Consider the following 22,835-nt stretch of genomic DNA (forward strand, 5'->3'; position numbering starts at 1 on the left):
ACTATAGAGCCGACGATTGGGCTCTCAGACTGAGTCCCTACGACTATGATGTCGAATTCGTACGCGGTCGCTCTGGCGATGCAGAGATGTGTACGGATGCATTGACGGCGCACATCTCCTTTATTGGACAACACCTTCCCCACAACTCTCCATTTGATTTGCACGGAGAGTCACCTCACCTCACTCTCATCGCAGAATATGGGGGACTAACATAACAGTGACTTCGTTGAACACAATAAAACGGCATTTGGCCAAATAACTCATTCGGCCATACGGGATTTGCGCAAATGTTCGGACACCCAATAAATCTACCTCCCAATGCCTCTTAAACTTCACTTCCTTTTACATGAACTTTAGGCAACTCCAGAAAACTTCAGGTATGTTTAAAGATCAGAGCAGTTCGCAGAACATTTTTTTCGTGTTGGGTATATTCACCACTGCAACCATTACTTCGGTCTATTGTGATATTCTGGGACATTCGATTTACTTCAGAAAAAGAAAGTAAGAGGTTGCATCCAAGACACGACCGTAGATTTGACGTAGGATTACGAAAGGTAGTTTTGATGTCACAGCAAAAGTATAGTATATATTTAATTGATTTCTTAACTCGTTGTCAGATAAAAAGTTCGAAAGGTTGAAATTCGGAAGCAATTTGAGAGTTCTGTTTGTGAGGTGCTCTGTCAATGTCCATGTAGTACAAGCCAATCCTGGACGGCATGTCTTGGAATCAAGCTCTTACTCTTTAGTTAATTTTTTTTATCAGTAATTTGTGGTCCTGAAAAAGGACCGATGAGTTGGAAGCTCGGAAGCCAGTTTAGGACAATGCTGTGGAAATTTGATCTCGATTCTGAGCCTACCGGACGGTATCTACGTTTATGCTTTATGATGCAAATTTAAGCCTCTTCTATTAAGAGAATTCGGCAAGATTTTTTAGGGCATAATTCTCTTAATAGAAGGTAAGAGATGAACTAGCCTATGGCTAAAAATCTCTATAATAAAGGAAAAAAAAAATCTTAATAGAAGGGGCTTAACATTTGCAACAAAAGCCATAAACATAGGTACGGTCTGGCATGCTCAGTGCTTGGAATCAATATTTGGCGATTGTTTTAGGGAAACCATTTTTCCCATCACGGAAACGCCTCGTTTTCTGATGTCAAAATTACGCATTTTCGTGCACAAAGCTTGGTTTATTCAATAGATAATAATAATAAAAAGCAGAAATTGATTGGAATTCCAGTGTAAACATTTAGTAAGCGAACACGTATTGGAACATTCGGAAAGTGTAGTCAAGTTTTCAACAAAAACATGAGTGGACAGAGCCCCAACTACACGAAGGAAAGCCCTATTGAGATGAAGGGCAAACGGAACAGTAACAAGTCTAACCGTTCAGTGGATTTTCATATCGTTAACAGTGAAGAATAAGGTCAAAACAACAACCGATTTGCGTTCCTCGCAGATGCGGAAGACAACCAATTCTCGCAAGCAACACCTACAGGCAACTACCCTGACACCGAGTCGAGCAAACATCATGGCGAAGGACCATGAGGAAATCCTCTCGCAACAAAGCAAAAGCTGCCCTCCCTGGTATTTAAATCAGTCCCACTGACAAGCTTATACGGACAATGCAAGCGATCGGTGTCACCGCTGAGTTTCAGCTCACAAGGATGGGGATAAAAATCTTCACTTCAACCCGTAATGAATACAATAAATCGAAGACGTACCTGAGCAAGGCTGGCGTAGAGTTCTACACGCATGACGTGCCAGCCGAGAAACCATTCAAGGCAGTGGTCAGAGGACTACCTATCATGGAGACCAAGGACATCGAAGTGGAGCTTCGAGAAAATGACAAGCTACATCCAAGCGGTTTTTCCCATGAACCGACGAAAACAGGACAAAGAGTATCGTGATTGCCTGCATTTGGTACATTTTGCCAAAGGCAGTGCAACACTCGGTGTTTTTCAAGCTATCCGGGGCATGAAGTAGTTCGCCTCCTCGTGGTGTGCCCTGGAAACGTTAATTATTCAACCCAAGGGAGAGATAACTACAGCTGAGTAAGGACGCTGGAGCCCCATCCAGCTCGTCCCAGGAGGTCGATAAGCCCTGCACAAACCCTCGTTGTGCCAAGGCAGGAGTGACACCGGGTTCTTAGAGTGTAGACGACTCTGACCAAGCCGCAGCACACGCAGCTGGTTTTTTTTTTTTTTTTTTTTTTTTTCTTTATTTTTGTGATTTTTAGCCGTAGGCTAGTTCATCACATTTGATAATCGAGGGTCAGGCTTAGGGCCTGCCTCGAAAGAAAGCGTTTCAGTCTATCATTACATAACGTACAACTGGCTCTGATTACCCACCAAAAGGGACAGACAACATTTTAAAAAACTTAATGTAAAGTGGGAGTTACAACGGGACTGTGGTGAGGAATGGATGCGCGAACAAGGTAGAGCTCCACCGTAAGAGACAGTGCCCCAGTCCGGCAGAGATACCCCGACGGCAGGAAAATAGGAAGGTGAAAGAACACGGACAGCGCAGCCCACGACGAGAGGGCTAGATTTGGTTGTATAGGTGAGCGTCCTTCAAGAATGCAATCAGCGCAGTCAACGTCGAGGGGTCGTTGCCAAGTAGCTCCCTGATGCTCTCTGGGAGTCGGTGTTGTTCGCGTAGCCTCTGAAACTCTGGGCAGACACACAGCACGTGTTCCACCGAGGCAGGGATGCTGCAGATTGGGCAAACCTTGTGGAAGGGTGTCCCACCAAAATTGTGGGAAATCCTCGCATGGCCGGTCCGGAGTCTTGAGATAATCCGCTGGTCTTTGTACTTGTGGCTGTCTTGCCAAGGTCGTACGGTTTCTTTGATTTTTCTCAGGAGGGTGGTGCGTGACTGAAACCATTCCTCCTGCCAGGCTTCCATGATGATAATCGCAATCCAACGCCTGACGTCTAGGAGTGGTACGTTCCTGGTGAAGCGGGGTCCGGATGGACCAGATCCCGCCAGCCTGTCCGCTGCCTCGTTTCCAGGAACACCGCAGTGCCCGGGAATCCACGTAAAAACGGTTGAGGGTGGGGCAAAACGTGTAATGGCTTGTATCCAGGGGTGGCTCGGGGCTTCGGCTTCCAGCGCCTGGATGACGCTGTGTGAGTCCGTTAGCACAAGGATCGGTTGATCTGCAGGAGTGATGGCTGCGTCAAGAACAGCAGCGGCTTCTGCGGAAAAAACGGAACACTCCTCCGGAAGACTTTGACTTGTTGCGGTGTTTGGTCCTGCCACTCCGAGTCCCACTCCGGCCCGTGATCGCGATCCGTCCGTAAAGCGATGAACGTGCCCCGGATAAACCGACCTAAGAAGTTCTGCAACGGAGCGCCTCAACGCTACAGAGTTATCTCCGGCTTGGAATCCTCTCTTAATCCGCTTATCTATTTTTATAACGTTTGATCGCCAACTTTTCTCTCCATGCCAGTGGACCCTGGCCACCGGGGGGCACGCAGCTGGTAAGTGGTCACATCTGTCCTGTGCTGCCGTGGACAGTTGGCTGGCTATCACGTCTGTTCTAGAACTCAGGCGAACAATCAACAGCGTACAATAACAGGAAGGCCCTGCACAGCTGCTCACTGTGCAGTAGTGAGTGTCGCGTTTGTGACACACCACTAGTGTGATGCACCATAGCGCAACCGGCCCCCTCCCATGATGTAATGCTTTCGGGCGGTTCCGCGGAGGGCAAGGGCCAAGAGCACAGGGTAAGGTTTAGTGGGTCGGGAGCACTACTTCTTCCATCCCCACACCCTGAGTTATCTTCTCAGGTGTCTGTGAGCAGATTCCCCCTGTATCAAATGGGAGGGGTACAAAGGACCCAACCGGAGTGTCACGCAGTGCAAGCGCTGCTTAAACTTTGGGCATGGTACTCGAATTGAAAGTGTAGTTTTTGCTCCCAAGAGCATTTCACTGAACACTGCATCCTCGAAGAAGCTTGTTTGAAAGTGCAAATTGCGGTGGAAATCATTTGTCAACGGACAAAGTGTGCACCAAACGTGAAGAGTACCGACGTATCCGGATGCAAAAAAAACATTGCGTATTCAGAATTAAAATCCATCATCTTTGGATCAAAATCAGGCCACTTTCATGCCGCGACCGACTTTGGATTCTGAAATTGCACCCCAATCTTGCCTTAAAAATATATGCTATGTTAGATTTTAACATATGGGAACAGACATTCGATTGATGACCTTGACAAATCAAGCTGAACTTTGCATTCGGTCCTAAGTAACATTGACCAAATCTCTAACACTGATCGATAAAAGAAGCTTTTATCTAGCATCTATTACAACAAACACAAAAAGAAACGGTTATGTGCTCAAGTTATTAACGAAAGAGAAAGTCAACGAAGAGAATCGATCAATGTTACTTAGGACCCAATGGAATGTTCAGCTTGAAAAATGTCCAAACATACTTTTAAGGGTGTTCCTGAAAAGCAGGGTTGCTTCCACTCACTTGCTATGAAAAGGTGTTTTTCGGAATTGTACAATCATTAGATGTTATAATGATATGTTGTACTTCTAAGTAACAAGAAGATGGTGTAAAGTATGTGTTTGACTGATAAAACCAGTCAATTCCGCTTTCATAGCGTCACAATCAGCGATCTTATGATTCGTGAGCGTTCACTCAGAGTGAGCGCTCACGAGTCGTAAAATCGCTGATTGTGACGCACTGAAAGCAATATTGACAGATGTTATATGTCAAACATATACTTCATGACCTCTTCTTGTAACTTACAAGCAATAATTAGCATTATACTATATCATGATTTCATAATTCCGAAACACATTTTTTTATAGCAAGTGAGTGGAAGTAACCCTGCTGAAAAGGACCGTTTTGTCGTGATGGTTGAGTAATGCTGAGCTATTAGGGTGTTCAACACGGATGAGACTGTTGTTTGGAACGAGGGTGACGCGCTTGGCAGCGACTCACGAAGATGGATTCCGATCAGAAGCGGTGAGGCTTCCTCCTTCTTCAGTGAATAGACGCTCATGTGGGCTACAGCTTGCTGCTTGCGGGAAGCCTTTCGTTGTGTACAATGTTCAACGCCACATGCCGAAAGCACTGCTGCTGTTGTTGTTGATGGCCGAACGAACACCACCACACGGTGATTGAATAAGCATCGGTCAGGGAGACAGGATTGAATTCGATTTTGAAATCTCGCGTCACCTTTCTAATAGACCAATCAACATTGATCGATTCTCTTAATCGACTTTCTCTTTAGTTAATAACTCGGCTCCAATAACATGGTCAGCTGTTCTTATTGTCCAAAACGCTTAGTAATACCTTCTTTTAACAGGCTATATAGAAAAACTAGCACGCAATATGAATGCAGCTAAGTTATTAACGAAAGAGAGAGTCGATGAAGAGAATCGATCAATGTAGCTTGGTCTATTTGAAAAGTGACGCGAGAAATCTGTGTTAGGGAATGCGCTGTTTGCAGACAATCGGTGATAATTTTGATCACTATTGCAATAGTTGGACATTTGTGTAATTTTCACTAGTGACCTATTGAAAATTAATAAAGTGTCAATTTAGTAGATTCGTAACTAAATTTCTAATCGATTGGCTTGCTTAGAATTAAAATCCATTCGCTATTGACAGAGTTATATGTGGTCAAAACCTAACCACTTTTCGTAATGCGGTCAATTTTGGTTTTTTGAAATTGCACCCCAATATGTTGCCGAAAGACGTCATCCTACGTCGAAAATGCAGGAACTTTACCGATATTCGATGAACAAAGTCCAATTTGGAGTCCTAAGATCGTCAAACAAAGTAGGAACTTTAATGAAGTTTCGGGAAATAAAGAATTTTTGAAAGTATTATGTAAGTGCCATTAATAATTTAACGTTAGAATTAATTAACATATCAAAAATTGCGAGAGCCTTCAAAAAATTCTGAAAATTCATAGAATTTTAATGAAGTTCCGAACAAATCAAGTTAGATCCGACAACTTAAAGAACCTTCAAATCTACGGGGAAATTTTAAGATCTTTTAGGGTGGATTGCGATAGCTCTAGGGGAGTTTCATAGATTTCTGGAATATCTCGAGAATTTCAAAGAAGATCAAAGAGCATCAGGAACGTTACAGAACTTGTCAAGGGAAATCAGTTAAATTCCTGAGTGGTACTTAGGGGCAGTTCCAAGAATATCATTGACATCAAATAAAAATATAATATTCTGTCACACTTTGATCAACCACTAATGGAAAACTTAAATTCAATAAATTTGGGTAATAATTTTCTCATTAACTTTAGACCAGAGCAAACCATGCAAATATTTCACTATTTAACTGTTTTAAAGTTATCCAATTCTCAAAGATTTAACACACATAAATACTGTCGGTTAGTTAGATCTGCTTCTTTCCTCTTCATCACTATTACAATAACCGTTTAGGAAGGTCCGTCCTTCTTATGGACAGCATACTTCCTAATCGTTTCCTAACACCTTAGTTAAATATGACTTATGTAGAGATCCTTTCGTTTCGCTTTCGTGATATGTATATTGATATGAGTCTAACAACTAGTTCCAATTATTTTAGTGATATGTTTCTCGTCATCAGGTTTTCAGCTATAAATGCTATGGTACATTGTTTATCTTCTGTTTGTATTTGTCGTGTATAGTTTTCAATCCATTCGCTAAATATTGTTATTTTCACATGTTTGATATGTTTTACATTTTTTCTCTCTGCTTCAACAGTTATATGTTCTAATGCAAAGCTTTTCAAGCTTCCATATTTTTCGCCCCGCAAAAGCTTCCTCTGACTTGCGTGCAAGATTTCACGCAATTACGGACTGCGTGCAAGCGCAAGTGTACAGTCTAAAAATTTTCCTACGGTTTTGTGGTTTTGATGATGCCAATATTTGTGTCACTACATTGACTACGATTTTGTTTCACTCAATGGACAAGAATTACTGTGCGGGCGATCAAACCTCTGACTAGGTGTATGTATATGTTTATGTATTTGAGTTCATTTGATATGATTTTTATTTTCGTTTGAGCAAACGAAACAAATTTGGGAAAGGAACTCAGCATATATATTTTTTTTAAATTTTAACATATGTATATTTTGGTTTTATAATTTTGGATTTTAATCATAAATAAAATATTTTCCATTACGAATAAATTTACTACCAAGCTTTGCTTTCGTTTTCAACTGAATCACATTGACTAGACTCTGAATATTCAACATATTTTCGGACTAAAATAGATATTTCAGTATTGCTACTACACGCAGTTGAAGAAGGATAACTCAACTCTTCAGTTCAAATAAATAAATGATCTATACAGCTCATAGGTAAACACTTCTAATAACAACAATACTTCATAAGTAATTTCAGTGCAATATTCCATTGATTCTTACATAACTGTGATTTCGATTTATAGTGTACTTTTCAATCTTACATGCTAATGATATGTTTCCGTTTCTTTGGTTGAATCCCCTTTGATGGCACCAGGAAAGAGCGTTGCTTTCACTCAGTGTCCCGCCAGTCAGGGGTCAGCTAAACTTCTTAAAACATTCTACCGCAAACTTCACAACTACTTGATATGTATGCTCTTTTGTGTCAGTTAAACGTTGATATGTGTAGGTTTCAATTTCAGTCCCAGTGTTTTCCCTTTCCCCGATCTAAAAACGTCTTGGAGTGCGTAGTGAACTCTTCGTTTCACGGTAAGGCCTCCTGTGTGAGTGCTGTGGCACGTGTAAACCTTACGATAGCAAGTCACGCATGGCATCGAGCGAATCCTGAAGTGAGCGGGCAAACCTTGAGGCGCTCGTTTTGTCTGACGAGAAGAAAGCCGAAATGCAGAATATAATTTCGTTCGGATGTGGATTGTAGGATGCTCCATAACCGTGTGGTGTGACGGGCCCGTAACCCATGAAGCTGTTCGTTGAACAGGCAACCTTGCAGAGAAAGTAAAAGTTATGTTAGCATAGTGTATACAAATGGCGATTTTTTTTCAGTGCAGGGAACAGTGTCGAAGAGGTGCTCGAAAGTGCTACACAGAAAACAATATGGTGGTGCTCTGTAGTGCTCCTTTGGTGTGCTCGTTGCTTCATGGATCTTCATGCTGTTGGACCAAACTGAGGTTGAGTACCTGACTTGTGGAGAGTAGGAAACAGTTTGCAACTTTGTAGCTTTCATCTGTGAACAATTCGTGGAGAGCTCCCTGCTGTTCCCGGCACGCTTCCCGGAGACCTAGCAAGTGGATGTCGATACCGTGCCCTAAGATATTCTGAACCATTACCTCCGTTTGGCGAGCTGCAGCGCAGCGGAACAATTCCCTTAAATGATCTTTCTAAGATATTGGTTTGAATACAAAAAAAGTTAGTATTTGAAAGAGTTAATTGGCGGTATAGGTCAACCGAAGCGCTAGGGGTAAATTTAAGGAATCTTATAGCTACATACACTGTAAATACTGAAAGTTACTTTTCTGGCATCGTTCGCTTCGCTGCTGTAGTCGTCCTCCTTGTCACTCTCAAGGGTCACGTTGGCACCTTCTCCCTGGCACATGACTTTGGCCCACTCCAATGCTTCCATACTGGCGGAGCGAATACAGTCAACTCGACCCTATGGCAGGATTCAGATGGTTCACTTTTTCCAAAAAGGAACAAGCTCAATTGACAACTTACCAACATAAACCTTCTCGTCGAAGCGCTCTCATATGTGCTCACCACATGTCCGTAGAGCCTGGTGCACCAAATTTTCCAATCAAAATGTAATCATTCTTTATAGATCATTGCCAACTTACTTGAAATAAGCCAGCTGCAGTGCCAACTGGATGAAGACATCGGGACTAACCTGGCAAGCCTTGATGAAGTTCTTCCCGAACGGTCTGTACCGATACACGTAAAAGTCCAGATCTTCAATATTCCTGATCAGAAAATATACGAAACATTCCACATTCTCTCAGTGTATACAAAATCATACTTATCGACATTCCGTGCAGCTTCCCGAATTCTCTGTTCGATCTCCGGACGAACAACCCACTCCAAACGCTCCGGGGGCGGTAGGTGATCTTGCGACCCGGTATCCTGCTTTGGCGGCAGTTCGTCAATCTTCTTGCAGATGTCTTCCAACAGTTGAACCACCGCTATACCCTCGGAAGGCGAATGTTCGTAGCACAGTCCCCATGTTCCGTCGTTACAAACGATCAACTGCATCGTCTTGTCGAACCAACGATTGCCGGAATTACACTCGCTGCCGCCACCGTGGATCATTTGGTGTGCCATGTTACTCTCGTCACGACCTCCGCAATAGTGCGCTCCCGCAGGTGAACCGTTGAATCCACGCGCATTAAACGTCAACGGTATGGGCTCGTCGATACAGATCAACACCAACGCCTGTTCGATAAGCTCGATGTTACGAGCGTTCGGTTCTTCTAGTAACAACATCTGTCTATCCTTGCCCCACTTCTGTCGAGGTTCTGCAGTTAACAGACCAATCCGAGCAGCCTTCATAGACAGACACGGGGCCTCGTTGAGTACGTGCAGCACTTGGGATGCAATTTCGTCTTCGTTAAGTCGTCCCCGATCGCCTGCCTTCACCGGAAGGCAGTACATCTATTGAAAACAAAACACTCTCAGTATACATCTCAATTAGGATCATCTCGCCAACTAACCTGATTCCTGCAACAAACAATAACATGCTGATCGGTCCTCTGCTCTGGCAGATACTGACTGTCTTGCTTTTCGCCAGGTCGACGGCAGGACCCAAGAAGCCGATAGTACTGGGCCATACACAGTGGTTGGCCTTTTTCGCGTGAAGTCGCCCGCTCCTGAACAAGACCGCCGCCATCCAGCATCTCCTTGTGGTTGACGAGATGATCCACAAGTCGAGCAACAAAACGTGCCAGATCGTTGACCGTGGTGAACTTCCGGGGTGGCAGCACCATTCCCGGATTGGAGTTGATCGGCAATGGTAGCGGGTTGTCCATGTACATGTCGTTCAACCAGTAGTAGTAGGCCCAGTTGTCTTCGGCTTCCCGTTTGTCCAGCAAGTACTGCTGCAGCGTCGCACCGAGTCCGTTGGGGGCGGTGAACTGCTTAATGATATTCCGGGCGCGATCCAGCTGTTGAGGAGTTAGGATGGGTTGGAGCGCCCGCTGGTATTCGGTCATGGTTTGGTCCAGGGCTGGGACCGGAACTTTCGGAAGCATCTGGAATGGAGAACGTGGAGGAAGTGCTAAGTGCGGTGCTTTTTCGTTAGTTTATAGTTACAGGTGAGTTTTTAAAGTTGTATGAATACAACAAGAGAATTTTTCTAGCATACAACATTGTTTATTTTTTGAACGCGGTCAATAGGTCAGTTTACTATTTTATGAATATGATTAAGCATAAGATGAATCGCTATCGAATCCTTATATCTAATTTATCTCATTATCACATCGAAATTTTAAAAGCACAAATATCTGCTCTCAAAAAATGTACAACAATGAAACTTGAACTTCTCTTTTGCAGCAGTGCAGTTAACTGGGAGTTCCATCCTTTAAATTTGTCGAACCTCTTAACGGAATCCCTTTATGAAGAGCTTTGAGTGGGTTGGTTTATTTCCTTTAAATTCCGTTATAATTACTTATCTTTTGACAGATACGCGTATTTCGTCTACTACTTGCAGACTTCATCAGTGCTAAGTACTCAAAGTGGTGTTGAGTACTTGGCACTGATGAAGTCTGCAAGTAGTAGACGAAATACGCATATACGGTGGACTGGGCACGTCGTAAGAATGCCACTCGACGACCCAGTGAAAATAGCTCTCGAAACAACAGGAAAAGAAGAAGAGGCGCGCAGTGGGCAAGGTGGATCGACCAAGTAGAAGGCGACCTGCTGACTACGAGGCTGGTGAAGTGTGGCCATGGATCGAGTAAAGTGGAGACGACTTCTTCGGACAGCAAAGGACAACAAGGCCTTAGCCTGATTGGTAAGTAATACTTCTACGTTAATTTTCCTTCAGATGTCAATGCTGTTCTTAATGGTGAAATCTATCGGAAAATACGCGTGCACTTAGTTTCGTTAACTATTAACAGAGGGCAGTGTGGTCAACATAGGTATGGTATCCTCTATATATGCATTCAGAGTTCCTCCTTTCTTACATATTCTACACTGAGGCAAATAGACTTAAGAATTTCGTGAGGCTCGACTTATGAACGACACATATGAATTTCATAAGCGCGACTTATGACAGATATTCGTCCGACATAACGTAGCTTTTATACGCCTTTAGCCATTCTATTTACCCAAGCGTTGACAGACGACTGGTCCATACACAGAACCCATAATCTCAACAGCGTTTGGTAGGACTACCGAAGGACTGACTTCGAGGGAATGGCAACCTTTTTCGAAAACATCAGCTGGGACGATGAACTCTGAGATCGTGACGCGCATGCTAGCTCTTCTGTTTTCTCGAATAGTGTCGTCTATGCAATTGATCAATTTGTACCCATGACAACTCCACCCCTATCTAGTAACCCTTCTTGGTCCAACCACCGACTCAAGCGACTGAAGTCATCCAAACGAGCTGCCTTGAAGAAATTTGATAAACTTCGAACGGAGGCATCGAAGAGGACAAACAGTATAAGCGGCTCAACAAACAGCTTCGTCAAGCCCATCAGCGCCATCTACAAACTTATCTCAAAGCAAATCCCAATAGCTTCTGGAATCATGTGAACGTTCAACGGAAGGACCACAACCATGTACAATACGGATCGAAAAGAGTCTTATACGGAGGGAATCGCGGACCTGTTCATGTCACAATTCAGCAGTGTCTTCGTCAAAGAAACTTTACCTAACGAGCACATTGTAGCCTTCGTTTGAAAAATTCTTTCAGCACTGGCCCTGATGGAATCCCTTCCGCGGTTATTAAGAACTGCATTGGAGTGGTGCCCTCACCTTTAGCATCCATCTTCAACCTCTCTTTGGATTCTGGAATCTTTCCCGACGGCTGAAAGGATTATTTGGTTTTCCCTGTCTTCAGAAAAGGCAAAAATCAGTTGGTGTTTATGTGCAGTCTCAAAACTTTATATACTATTGGTGCTAGATTATTAAAAACATACATGCTCTAGTTATATCGCGACCGAACAACACGGATTTATGCCGAAGAGCTGTTTCTTCTGGTGTACCTCAAGACAGTCATCTGGGACCATTCATATTTTTATTGGCGTTTACTTTTCTATCCGTTGCCTGAACCTGTCTTATGCTGACGATTTCAAACTATACTTTGTCATCAAAGGTCGAAGTGATGCACTGTTTCTTCAGCAGCAGCTGAACGTGTTTGCTCTTTGGTGTGACAAGAACAGGATGGTATTAAAAGCTTCTAAATGTGCCACTGTAACGTTTTCCAGAAAAAAAAGTAAGAGGTTGTATCCAAGACACGACCGTAGATTTGACGTAGGATTACGAAAGGTAGTTTTGATGTCACAGCAAAAGTATAGTATAAATTAAATTGATTTCTTAACTCGTTATCAGAGAAAAAGTTCGATAGTTTGAAATTCGGAAGCAATATGAGAGTTCTGTTTGTGAGGTGCTCTGTCGATGTCCATGTAGTACAAGCCAATCATGGACGGTATGTCTTGGATACAAGCTCTTACTCTTTAGTTAATTCTTTTATCAGTCATTTGTGGTCCTGAAAAGGACCGATGGGTTGGAAGCTTGGAAGCCATCTTAGAACAATGCTGTAGAAATTTGTTCTCGATGTTCTTGGAGTTGAGCTTTTCGCAGGCAATCGGTGACCATTTTATGATCATAGCATCACTTGCACATTTGTGAAATTTTCAATAGTGACATTTTGAAAAATGTTTAATCCTTAATTTTTATTGATTCGTAGAATCAATCGATTTGCGTATTCAGAATTAAAATCAAGACCACTTTCATGCCGCGACCGACTTTGGATTCTGAAATTGCACTGCCAATGTTGCCTTAAAAATATATGGTATATTAGATTTTAACATATGGGAACTGACATTCGGCTTGACAAATGATGATGATGACCTTGACAAATCAAGCTGAACTTTGCATTAGGTCCTAACCCGGGTAGCACACTTTCATCACAATAAGTTACAGCAACTTGTTTATGACTGAAATAAGTCGTATATAAGTTTCTACAACTGATTTGTGACAAGTGTGCTACTAGGGAAGTAACAAAGACAGATTTTCTTCGTCAACTTTCTCTTTGTATCCCCACGGCCATGTAATGACATTCCCAGGTATTTTCAGCACACTGATCGATTAAAGAAGCTTTTATCTAGCATCTATTACAACAAACACAAAAATAAACGGTTATAGCACAAACTAAGTGACAGACGACTTACTGGCGAAGAAATCCATTTAAATAATGTGGTTCACTGTAATAGAATTTTCTTGGAAGCTTGTGCCATCATCCACCAGATGGGTTAGTTTTTTTGTTTTGATTTGAACAAAGTTGATTTTGTGTACAATGATTCTTTGACAGTGTGCAAAGAGTGTATCATTTTGTCATTTTTTTATGCATTTCAGTAGAGTGAAAGAGATAGAACCAAAACATTCTAATACATTTGGTGAAAATGCTAGTACAATCCAGTAGTAGTGTTGCCATGTGATACAATCCAGTAGTAGTGGTGTTACCATGTGGTACACTGAAAAATTGTAATAGCAGGTTAGTCACCAAAGTTTTCGAGCCGCTCCGTCTGTCACTTCGTTTGTGGTTATAGGCTCAAGTTATTAACGAAAGAGAAAGTCAACGAAGAGAATCGATCAATATTACATAGAACCTAATACAATGTTCAGCTTGAAAATGTTCAAAAAAGACTCTTTATCATTTATATGGTGGTCCTGAAAAGGACCGTTTTGTCGTGATGGTTGAGTATTTAGGGTGTTCACCACGGATGAGGCTGAGGCATGAGGGATGAGGGATGAGGTATGTTGTTTGGAGCAAGGGTGGCGCGCTTGGCATAGATGACCCACAGCGACTCACGAAGAAACTGATTTCGATCCATTGCGGTGCGGCTTCTTCCTCCTTCTATGGATGCTCATGTGGGCTCTGCAGCTCGCTGCTTACAGGCTGCCTTTCGTTGTGTACTGCAGAACAATGTTCAACGCCACACGCCGAAAGCACTGCTGCTGCTGACACCGACGACCGGACACCAGCACCGTTCGGTGAGACCGCATCGAATTCGATTTTTAAATCTGTGTTAGGGAATGCGCTGTTTGCAGGCAATCGGTGATAATTTTGATTACCATTGCAACGGTTTGACATTTGTGTCTTTTTTAATAGTGACCTATTGAAAATTAATTAAGTGTTCATTTTAGTTCATTTTTGGTAGATAAATTTCCAATCGGCTTGTTTAGAATTAAAATTAATCTGCTATTGACAGAGTTATAAGTGGTCAAAACCTTAGGCGTGGTCAAAGTAGTCAAAAACTTAGGCGTCATACTTGATTCACAACTCACCTTCAAGGACCATGTGGTTTATGTTTCCGCTAAGGCCTCTTCTTAACTTGGTTTAATTTTTCGTTTCGCCAAATACTTTAGGGACATTTTCTGTTTAAAAACACTCTATTGTTCTCTAGTCCGCTCCACATTAGAGTACTGTTCCGTAGTATGGGCTAGTATTGAGGCCATTTGTTGGCTCCCCTGGAGTGATCGTTTCAACCTCCCTAGTTATGAAAGTCGCTTTAATTTTATGTCACTACAACTGTTCGCCGTGACGTCTTTAAGACTACCTTCATCGCTGATCTCCTAAGATTGGATTTTTTAAATTTGATTTATTGGTCTTATTGTAAAAAAACAAATTTACTTCGTAAAAAGAAAACTCGTTATTTGGGATTAAAAAGTAAAAAGAGGTTTTTGAAAATATTGTCAAATACCCCACAATATGGGTATTTTTGGAATCAGGGTGACGTGTAGGGACCGGAAATCGATGTCTGACGCCATTTTGAAATCCAAGATGGCGGCTTCCGCTAACAAAAAAAAAACTTGGAAATTCTATCAAATACCCCATGGGTATTTTGAAATCGGAGTGACGTGTAGGGACCGAAAATCGATGTCTGACGCCAGAAAAACTTGGAAATTCTGCCAAATACCCCACAATATGAGTATTTTTGGAATCGGAGTGACGTGTAGGGACCGAAAGTCGATGTCTGACGCCATTTTTAAATCCAAGATGGCGGCTGCCGGTTACAGAAAAACTTGGAAATTCTGCCAATACCCCACAGTATGGGTATTTTTGGAATCAGAGTGACGTGTAGGGACCGGATATCGATGTCTGACGCCATTTTGAAATCCAAGATGGCGACTTCCGGTTACAGAAAAACTTGGAAATTCTGCCAAATACCCCCACAATATGGGTATTTTTGGATTCAGGGTGATGTGCAGGGACCAGAAATCAATATCTGACGCCATTTTGAAATCCAAGATGGTGGCTTCCCGTTACATAAAAACTTGGAAATTCTGTCATATACCCCACAATATGTGTATTTGTGGAGTCGGAGTGACGTGTAGGGACCGGAAATCGATGTCTGACGCCATTTTGAAATTCAAGATGGCGACTTCCTGTTACAGAAAAACTTGGAAAGTCTGTCAAATAGTCCACAATATGGGTATTTTTCGAATCGAAGTGACGTGTAGGGACCGGAAATCGATGTGTGACGCCATTTTTTAATCCAAGATAGCGGCTTCTGGTTACAGGAAAACAGAAAAATACCGTTAAATACACAACAATATGGATATTTTTGGAATCGGATTAACCTGTGAGAACCGAGAATCCATGTCTGACGCCATTTCGAAATCCAAGATGGTAACATCCGGTTACAGAAACACTGGGAAATAATGACAAATACCCCACAATATGGGTTTTTTGGAATCGGGGTGACTTATTAGGACTTAAAACCCATGTATGACGCCATTTTGAAATTCAATATGGTGACTTCCGGTTACATAAAAATAATGTTAAATAACCTACAATACGCGTATCTTAAGAATCGGGGTGACGTGGTGGTATTTGCCAATTTTTCTGTAATCGGAAGCCGCCATATTGGATTTCGAAATGACGTCAGACATAAATTTCCGGTTCTTACACGTCACTCCAATTCCAAAAATACACATATTTTGGGGTGTGGCATCTGCATAACAGACGCCATCGAATTCTATTCATTTCCAGTAGATCGCATTTGTTGCGCCACTGCTGAGTCGAAATTCCTTAGCTGTCACCAGTCATCGACTCTACAATAAGTGTCGAGGTACTGCATAATCAATTTCCGAGGAAAGGATCTAATTACTAAGCCAATGCACTACGCCTGTTTCCAAGCGGCGTTGTCACCATGCGACATGTAAACGTGGGAAAGCCGCAGCGCGGTTTCTCTCTTGATCATTTCTCTCCCTCTCTTGGTCGATCTATGTATCGATCGCTGATTGGCTAGCAAATACATAATGACTTCAATTACCTCCAGTTTAGGCTAAGTTAAACATGAACAATAAAATCAATCTAACATAAACCATCAACAAGTGAAGTTGAATAATTTAATGAGAAACACAAGTGATAGATAGCAGGATACATCACAGGGGTATATGACAGAATGTCCAAGTTTTTCTGTAACCGGAAGCCACCATCTTGGATTTCAAAATGGCGTCAGACATCAATTTCCGGTTCCTAAACGTCACTCCGATTTCAAAAATACCCATATTGTGGGGTATTTGGCAGAATTTACAAGTTTTTCTGTAACCGGAAGTCGCCATCTTAGATTTCAAAATGGGGTCAGACATCTTTTTTTTTTTTTTTCTTTATTAACGAGACTTTCAGCCTTAGGCTGGTTCGTCTCTACTCGGGGTCAGACATCGATTTTTGGTCCCTTCACGTCACTCCGATTCCAAAAATACCCATTTTGTGTTGTATATGGCAGAATGTCCAAGTTTTTCTGTAACCGGAAGCCGCCATCTTGGATTTCAAAATGACGTCAAACATAGATTTTCAGTTCCTACACGTCACCTTGATTCCAAAAATACCCATATTGTGGGGTATTGAAAGTATCTTCCAGTTTTTCATGCGGCCATCTTGGATTTCAAAATGGCGTCAGACATGGGTTTCCGGTTCCTACATCTCACTCCGATTCCAAAGATACCCATATTGTGGGATATTTCATAGTTTTTCCCAGATTCCCATAATCGCAAAAAAAACACGTTATTTGGAATTTAGTTCGTAAAAAGAAAACTCGTTATTTGGGATTTACTTCGTAAAAAGAGGGACGTAAATTGAATACTGCGTAAAAAAAGACTTCGTAAACGGAGGTTTCAGTGTAGTTACACAGTTATTACACTTCACAATTACAATTGAATTCAAGAGCACTTTTATCACTTTAACATTATTTACAAAACTGACGTAATTAATGAACAATTAAAAAAAATATTCGTTGGCTTTTCCGATTCGATGGTCTAAGTAGCTCGTTGAAAGATAGCCTTCTCCAGCCAGTGCTACAAAACTTCGACAATACACGGTGATACTCAAAATTCTGCTTTGGTCACTCGTTTGAGCTAACAGTCATCGTCAAGGCAAACCATGTCAATTGTCAGTAGCATTTTTGTCAGTGACGAACATGTGCTGATTTGTTTATTAGCTAAATTTTAAATGAAATTAAATGGCTTGAGCAAAACAATTACATGGAGCCATTAAAGTGAATAAGCATCTACGTCCTGAACCGCTTGGATAACAATAATGTGTCTCAGAATGCAAGAAATTACACTTTCTGTTACCAGGTGAATCTTTGTCATTGACGAAAAAATTAATGAGATTTTGACCAAGATTTTTTTGAGGATCAAGTCTATCATTGACTATATGAAAAACAATTTTGTCAATATCGCGCAAAAGTCTGTCAATGACAACGACAAATCTCAGCACTGTCTCCAGCCACCGAGGGTTGACTTTATTTTACGTTGAACAAAGTTCCATGCAGCTTGTACCCGTGGGCATTCGCTGTATTTGTGCTGTATAGTTTCAATCGCTGTGTTGCAATGTAAACAGGAAGCATTGTCTGCTTGGCCGATGGTATGCTGCAAATTCCGGTAGTTTCCTTTTTCGTTAACCAGCTGGTACAGGTTGCAGTGTTCACTCGGTTGTCTACAGAAGCAGACCACTCTTAATGTGGGTCACGCGATCGTCTGTTTACTCGGCACCAACCATTGTGTGGTCCTCCTCATTGTTCTTCATGAGCAGTTCTTTCAGTCGATGCGTCGTCGACTTTGGAAAGCAAAGATGAATGTGTGAGTACTGACCACGTTTTGCGTCCATTGCTGCAATGGAAGCGCTCTGACCCCCGGTGGCGATACTGCCATACAATGAAACCACTAAGTGGCTCCCATTCTGATGGAGGAGGCTTATTGGATAGTGGAAGATAATATGTTTATTGTGTTGTACCTTTTGACTATAGTTTTAAGATGTATTGTATAGTGAACTAGGCTCGAGGTCAGCGATTTTAACACGCGCACACCCCGAAGTTCAACCAACAATCAATACGAAACTATCGATTTTAAATTGGCTCACTACTTGACTAGCCTATTGGTCCCAAGCAAATCGATTAACGTACCCCATTCTAGTCGAAATTCTAGTACTACACAATGTTTGTTTTGATTCGCTATGAAAGTTTGACAGATAAAATGAGGGGTTAGTGGATTTTCCTATGTTTCGAGGGGTGAATCGATTAGAATGGGACCGAATATAGTACCAGAGCTGAGCCAAAAAGTTGAGCACGTTTCTTCGGGACCTACTAGTCTTAGTACTATGGTTCAACTACATTAAATTCTCTTGACTTCATGAAATTGAAGACCAAGCTCGTTTGCTACAAATAAGTGTAGCTCTTCGGACTTCGTTTTTTGGTGCATTCGCAAAATCAATTCCAAAAGTATGTTGACGTGCCATCGTGACTTTTTCGCGCGCGACTACAGGATTTCGCAAAACGGGTTGGCCCGGCAGTGCCTTTACTTGAATTTTAAAAGGTGTTAAAAAAGGCTCGTGACTTCTAATAACCGGGGACAGTAAATAAATCGACTGTTCGGCTCAGAAGTTGAGCACATAGTGACGATCGGACATTGATTGCGGCTCACTTCTGCAGCAGACGAGCAAATTTACGTTCTTATTATTTTTCAACATCCTGGTTTCTTGGTTCCGTTAACTAGTATGTGCAAGATTTTCAACGAATGTTATATCTGCTTTGATTTTAATATCTTCCGTGTTACGCTTAAGCATCTGTTTTGTAATACACGTTTAACTTCCTGACGGTTTCTGTTTTTTAATTAAGTTAATCTTATCACTAATATTTATAGTTTTAAATGATTAGGAATTAGTTTAAGCAAATGTATCTGTAGGATTATCTGTTGGTACTGAAATGATGAGGTTTTGTGCCCACTTGTGGGGGCTTTTCCCTCCAAATAAATAAATAAATAAAGAGAGACGGGACAGATGTAAGAACTACACATCGGAATGATGTTAAAAAAATCAAATTCAATTCAATCGGCCATGGCATCTCTGAGATACAATTTTTTGAAAATAAAAAGTTTGTCCCTGGCTTTTACGGGTTAGGAAAAAAAAAAATTACATGGAAAAGAGATGTTCCTTGAAAATTTTAGACAATCAGAGATTTTCAAACAAATTCATATAAACTTGCAATTCCGACGGTAATTAAAACAATTCTGAAAATAATAACAAAAGACGGACTACACTAAATGTTTTTCGAAAATTTAGAACTACAATTTTATTTCAATACCATTATTTGGATACAAGATTTCCACGTAAAAATATTTTGAAAAATATTGTTTGTATTCTTAATAAAATAAATTGGTGTATTCCAGATCTTTTCAGATTTTATATTTCAACTAAACCAGATTGCCCTAAAAACCGAGTAGGCAACGCTGACCATATTACATCTAGATATTTACTCACCTCCGGGAATCCAAACTCGTCGGTCGCCTCCGACGTCGACAACCATTTCTTCGGAAGTGACAGTATAGAATCTTTCCATCCTGTGACGGTGACATCATTCGATTTCGGGGAGTCATGTTGGGATCGGGATGAGACATGGCGGCAGAAGATGCATGATCATCGTTGTTTGATGATGGAACGTGGATATATGCGAGGATATGTAACGAGACACAAAAATACGAACAGATAGGCCATCATGAGTATAACATGTATAGGGAATGTAAGCTAAGTAAAAATCATTGAATTTTATGCTATTGATTGGATGTAGAATATGGCAGGATTTCAAAAATTAGACATCAAGTAGTATTCGCGAAAATGACGTGTCAAGTGCAGTTTCGTGTTCAATGTCCTTCCCCGGTTTGTAATGATTTTCTACGATACGGTTTTATGTTTTTGATGATGGGATATTTCACATTTATTACGAGACATCCCGCTGGGAATTTTCCCTTGTTGTTTAGTATGAAATTGGCGAATGTGGTTCTAAAGAGACAGAGTTGTGTTACCAGCACATTGCTTGTTTCGGTTTCGTTTGTTTGAAATTAAAGCGAATTTAATGTGATTCGAAACCCTATGTTATCTGCAAAATAAATAGCAACCGAGGGGACCCGGTTTTACAGCAATCGTTTATAATGAAAAGCAAACTTTCGTTTTCTAACTTTGTGTCTCTGTGTTTGCTTGCCGCTTCGTGCACTCATCCGTTATGATGAAAATGTGCACTGTTTTCGGAGTGGGTGGATTCCTAGATGGAAACATTCTGCGAGTGACGTGAGTCGGATTGCGCTTCCCTTAGATTCAGGTGACTGCTTTCGAGGCTGGAGACGATCTCCCGGAGGGCTGCCAGGCGCGAAACGTTCCCCCTTTTCTAGGTGCAAACGCTTCACAGCGGGCGGTAGTTTAATAAGTCGATGAAGACTCCACCACAACGGAAGCATTTCGGAGAACCGGTCTGACGGTAAAAATAAAAACTTTCTTCAATATATATTAACAAAATTTAGTATCTAAGAAACGTTCAAAATATCCTTCGATTCGAATCCCCGAACACAGCGTCTTTATAAAAAAATGCAACTAAATAAAAGATTTCTCGTTGAAACGGAACTTTCGCGCCACAATGAGCCGTTCTTATGTTATCGTTTTCAAATACAAATGTTTCTACCACACTAACGAGTTAAACTTTATCACAATCGTCTATCGCATTCCCCGTTTCCCTTCTGCTTCCCATTCCGCTCAATCGAGTCCATTCATCCATTCCTTCCAATTCTCCAATTTCCTTTTGAACTGAAAATAAGCAGTCGTCATTCGATGGCGGAAGTGGCAGTTTCCGATTTGCAGTTTTCAAGAGACCGATTGATTTTCACTTCACACAGTCAAATAGGAGACCGTAGGAGAGTCCAACTTTGAGCGTCGTCCGTCTGCCGGATCTCAAATGAAGCGTTTTATTTAAGTCTTAGTGAAAACAGTTGAACCAAGGTCGTCGCCTGATGCACGCACGGGGACGAACGACTAGAAGGACGAGAAGCTTGTTGGGCTCTTTGTTGTTTGGACAAAAGAAGAATCGCTTGTTGAAGTTGAACCGGAAAATAAATTCAACTATTCCGGTGATGAACTGGGAATGGGGAAGGGAGATGGAAAAGTGAAACCGGGACGCGTCTGAGATGGAGATGGATACTGAAGGTGAAGTGAAGAGAAAACATATCAGATAACAAGGATCTTGCCGGTGCTTCTCGTTCTCGGCGTTATTTGGTTGGGGAGTTAAATATCGTTGAATTTGATGCAAGTGTATGGGGAAGTTCAGATTTAAAGTAGAGCTGCTGAATTGTAATACAAATTTGTAATGTTTCACAAATTTCTCTTTAAAACCACATATGGAATTTCGGAACACTTCATCTGCAAAGCATTTCAGTTTAAAAATGTAGACAGAAGAAATTTGATGTGATTAAACCGATGATTGAGGTAGGCCGTGCATTGAAACTGACGTGTTTTTAATTTGCTGCTGCATTTTATTTTCGAGATTTTTACTGAGTGTAAAAAGTGTAAAACTCCTTTATTTGGAAGATTTTAGACACCCGGAACCTTTTTCAATAATTTCACGTGTGTTTATTAGTGCTGTGTTTTGTTATTTCAAAAAATAGGATCGAAAGAGTTTTTAAGATTACCGCGGTGCTATTTCGGAAATTTGAATTTGATGAGATCTATCTAATAGTAAATTAATTATATATGCCTATTTCCAAGTACCGTAAAACGGGGTAACATTGATAGTTTTTAAAAGTATATTCTAAATCATTTTTACGGCAATGAATGTTTTTCAAATTTTATATTTTTAAACCAAGTACTGAGGATCCAAGAGTCGATTCGTTAGTAATATGTTTATATGTTTAACGAAAATTAAAGCATTTGCACTATTTTTTTAGTTTTCCGACCGAACTACAGTTTTTTGATTTGGGGTTGCTTTGATAATGGTCGATGAATTCAGAAAAAAATTGGTGAAACTCAAACAATTTAATTCTTTAAATATGAAACTTTGAATGAGTATATAATCAGAAAATATCATAATCAATACCACATTGAATTTGTGATGGCTACATAGGAAATACATTTCAAAAGTGATGGTTTGAGTGCTTTTTCAATCAGGCGAAAACACGAAAATTGTATTTTAATATGTTTGTAAAATATGTAGCACATAGTATATAAAAACTGTATACGATATCAACGGAAATACCCTAAGCTACAATATCGAACCAATGTTTCTAGTTTGGAAAAAGCGCAGCGGCTAAATTCAATCTTTACTTTACATTATACTATCAAAGTTACCCGCATTATTAAAGATACCTCGTTTTACGGTACTGCTAAATACGCGCAGGATTACAAAAATTCACGT

At 41.1% G+C, this 22,835-nt stretch overlaps 1 protein-coding gene across 4 annotated transcripts in view; it reads right to left on the bottom strand.

The window, feature by feature from the left end:
- ChAT (Choline acetyltransferase) overlaps positions 1–22,835 on the bottom strand; it is a 296,798-nt gene that overhangs the window by 135,185 nt on the left and 138,778 nt on the right. Inside the window, exons 1-8 of one of the 4 annotated variants that reach the window (XR_010517615.1) lie at positions 19,922–19,997; positions 9,645–10,181; positions 8,954–9,585; positions 8,775–8,897; positions 8,656–8,713; positions 8,432–8,593; positions 8,121–8,321; positions 5,271–7,926 (exon numbers count right to left, since the gene is read on the bottom strand). Coding sequence is in view for 3 of the 4 variants with exons in the window: in XM_065221728.1 (XP_065077800.1) it covers positions 7,732–7,926; positions 8,121–8,321; positions 8,432–8,593; positions 8,656–8,713; positions 8,775–8,897; positions 8,954–9,585; positions 9,645–10,181 (1,908 nt within the window). In the remaining variant the exon portion in view is untranslated. The other 3 variants (XM_065221728.1, XM_065221730.1, XM_065221729.1) reach the window with 3 other exon arrangements.

Source organism: Ochlerotatus camptorhynchus, unplaced genomic scaffold, assembly GCF_037179485.1.
Source record: "Ochlerotatus camptorhynchus isolate MF236.1 unplaced genomic scaffold, CSIRO-AGI_Acam_v1.1 ptg000147l, whole genome shotgun sequence".
NCBI classification, from domain to species: Eukaryota; Metazoa; Arthropoda; class Insecta; order Diptera; family Culicidae; genus Ochlerotatus; species Ochlerotatus camptorhynchus.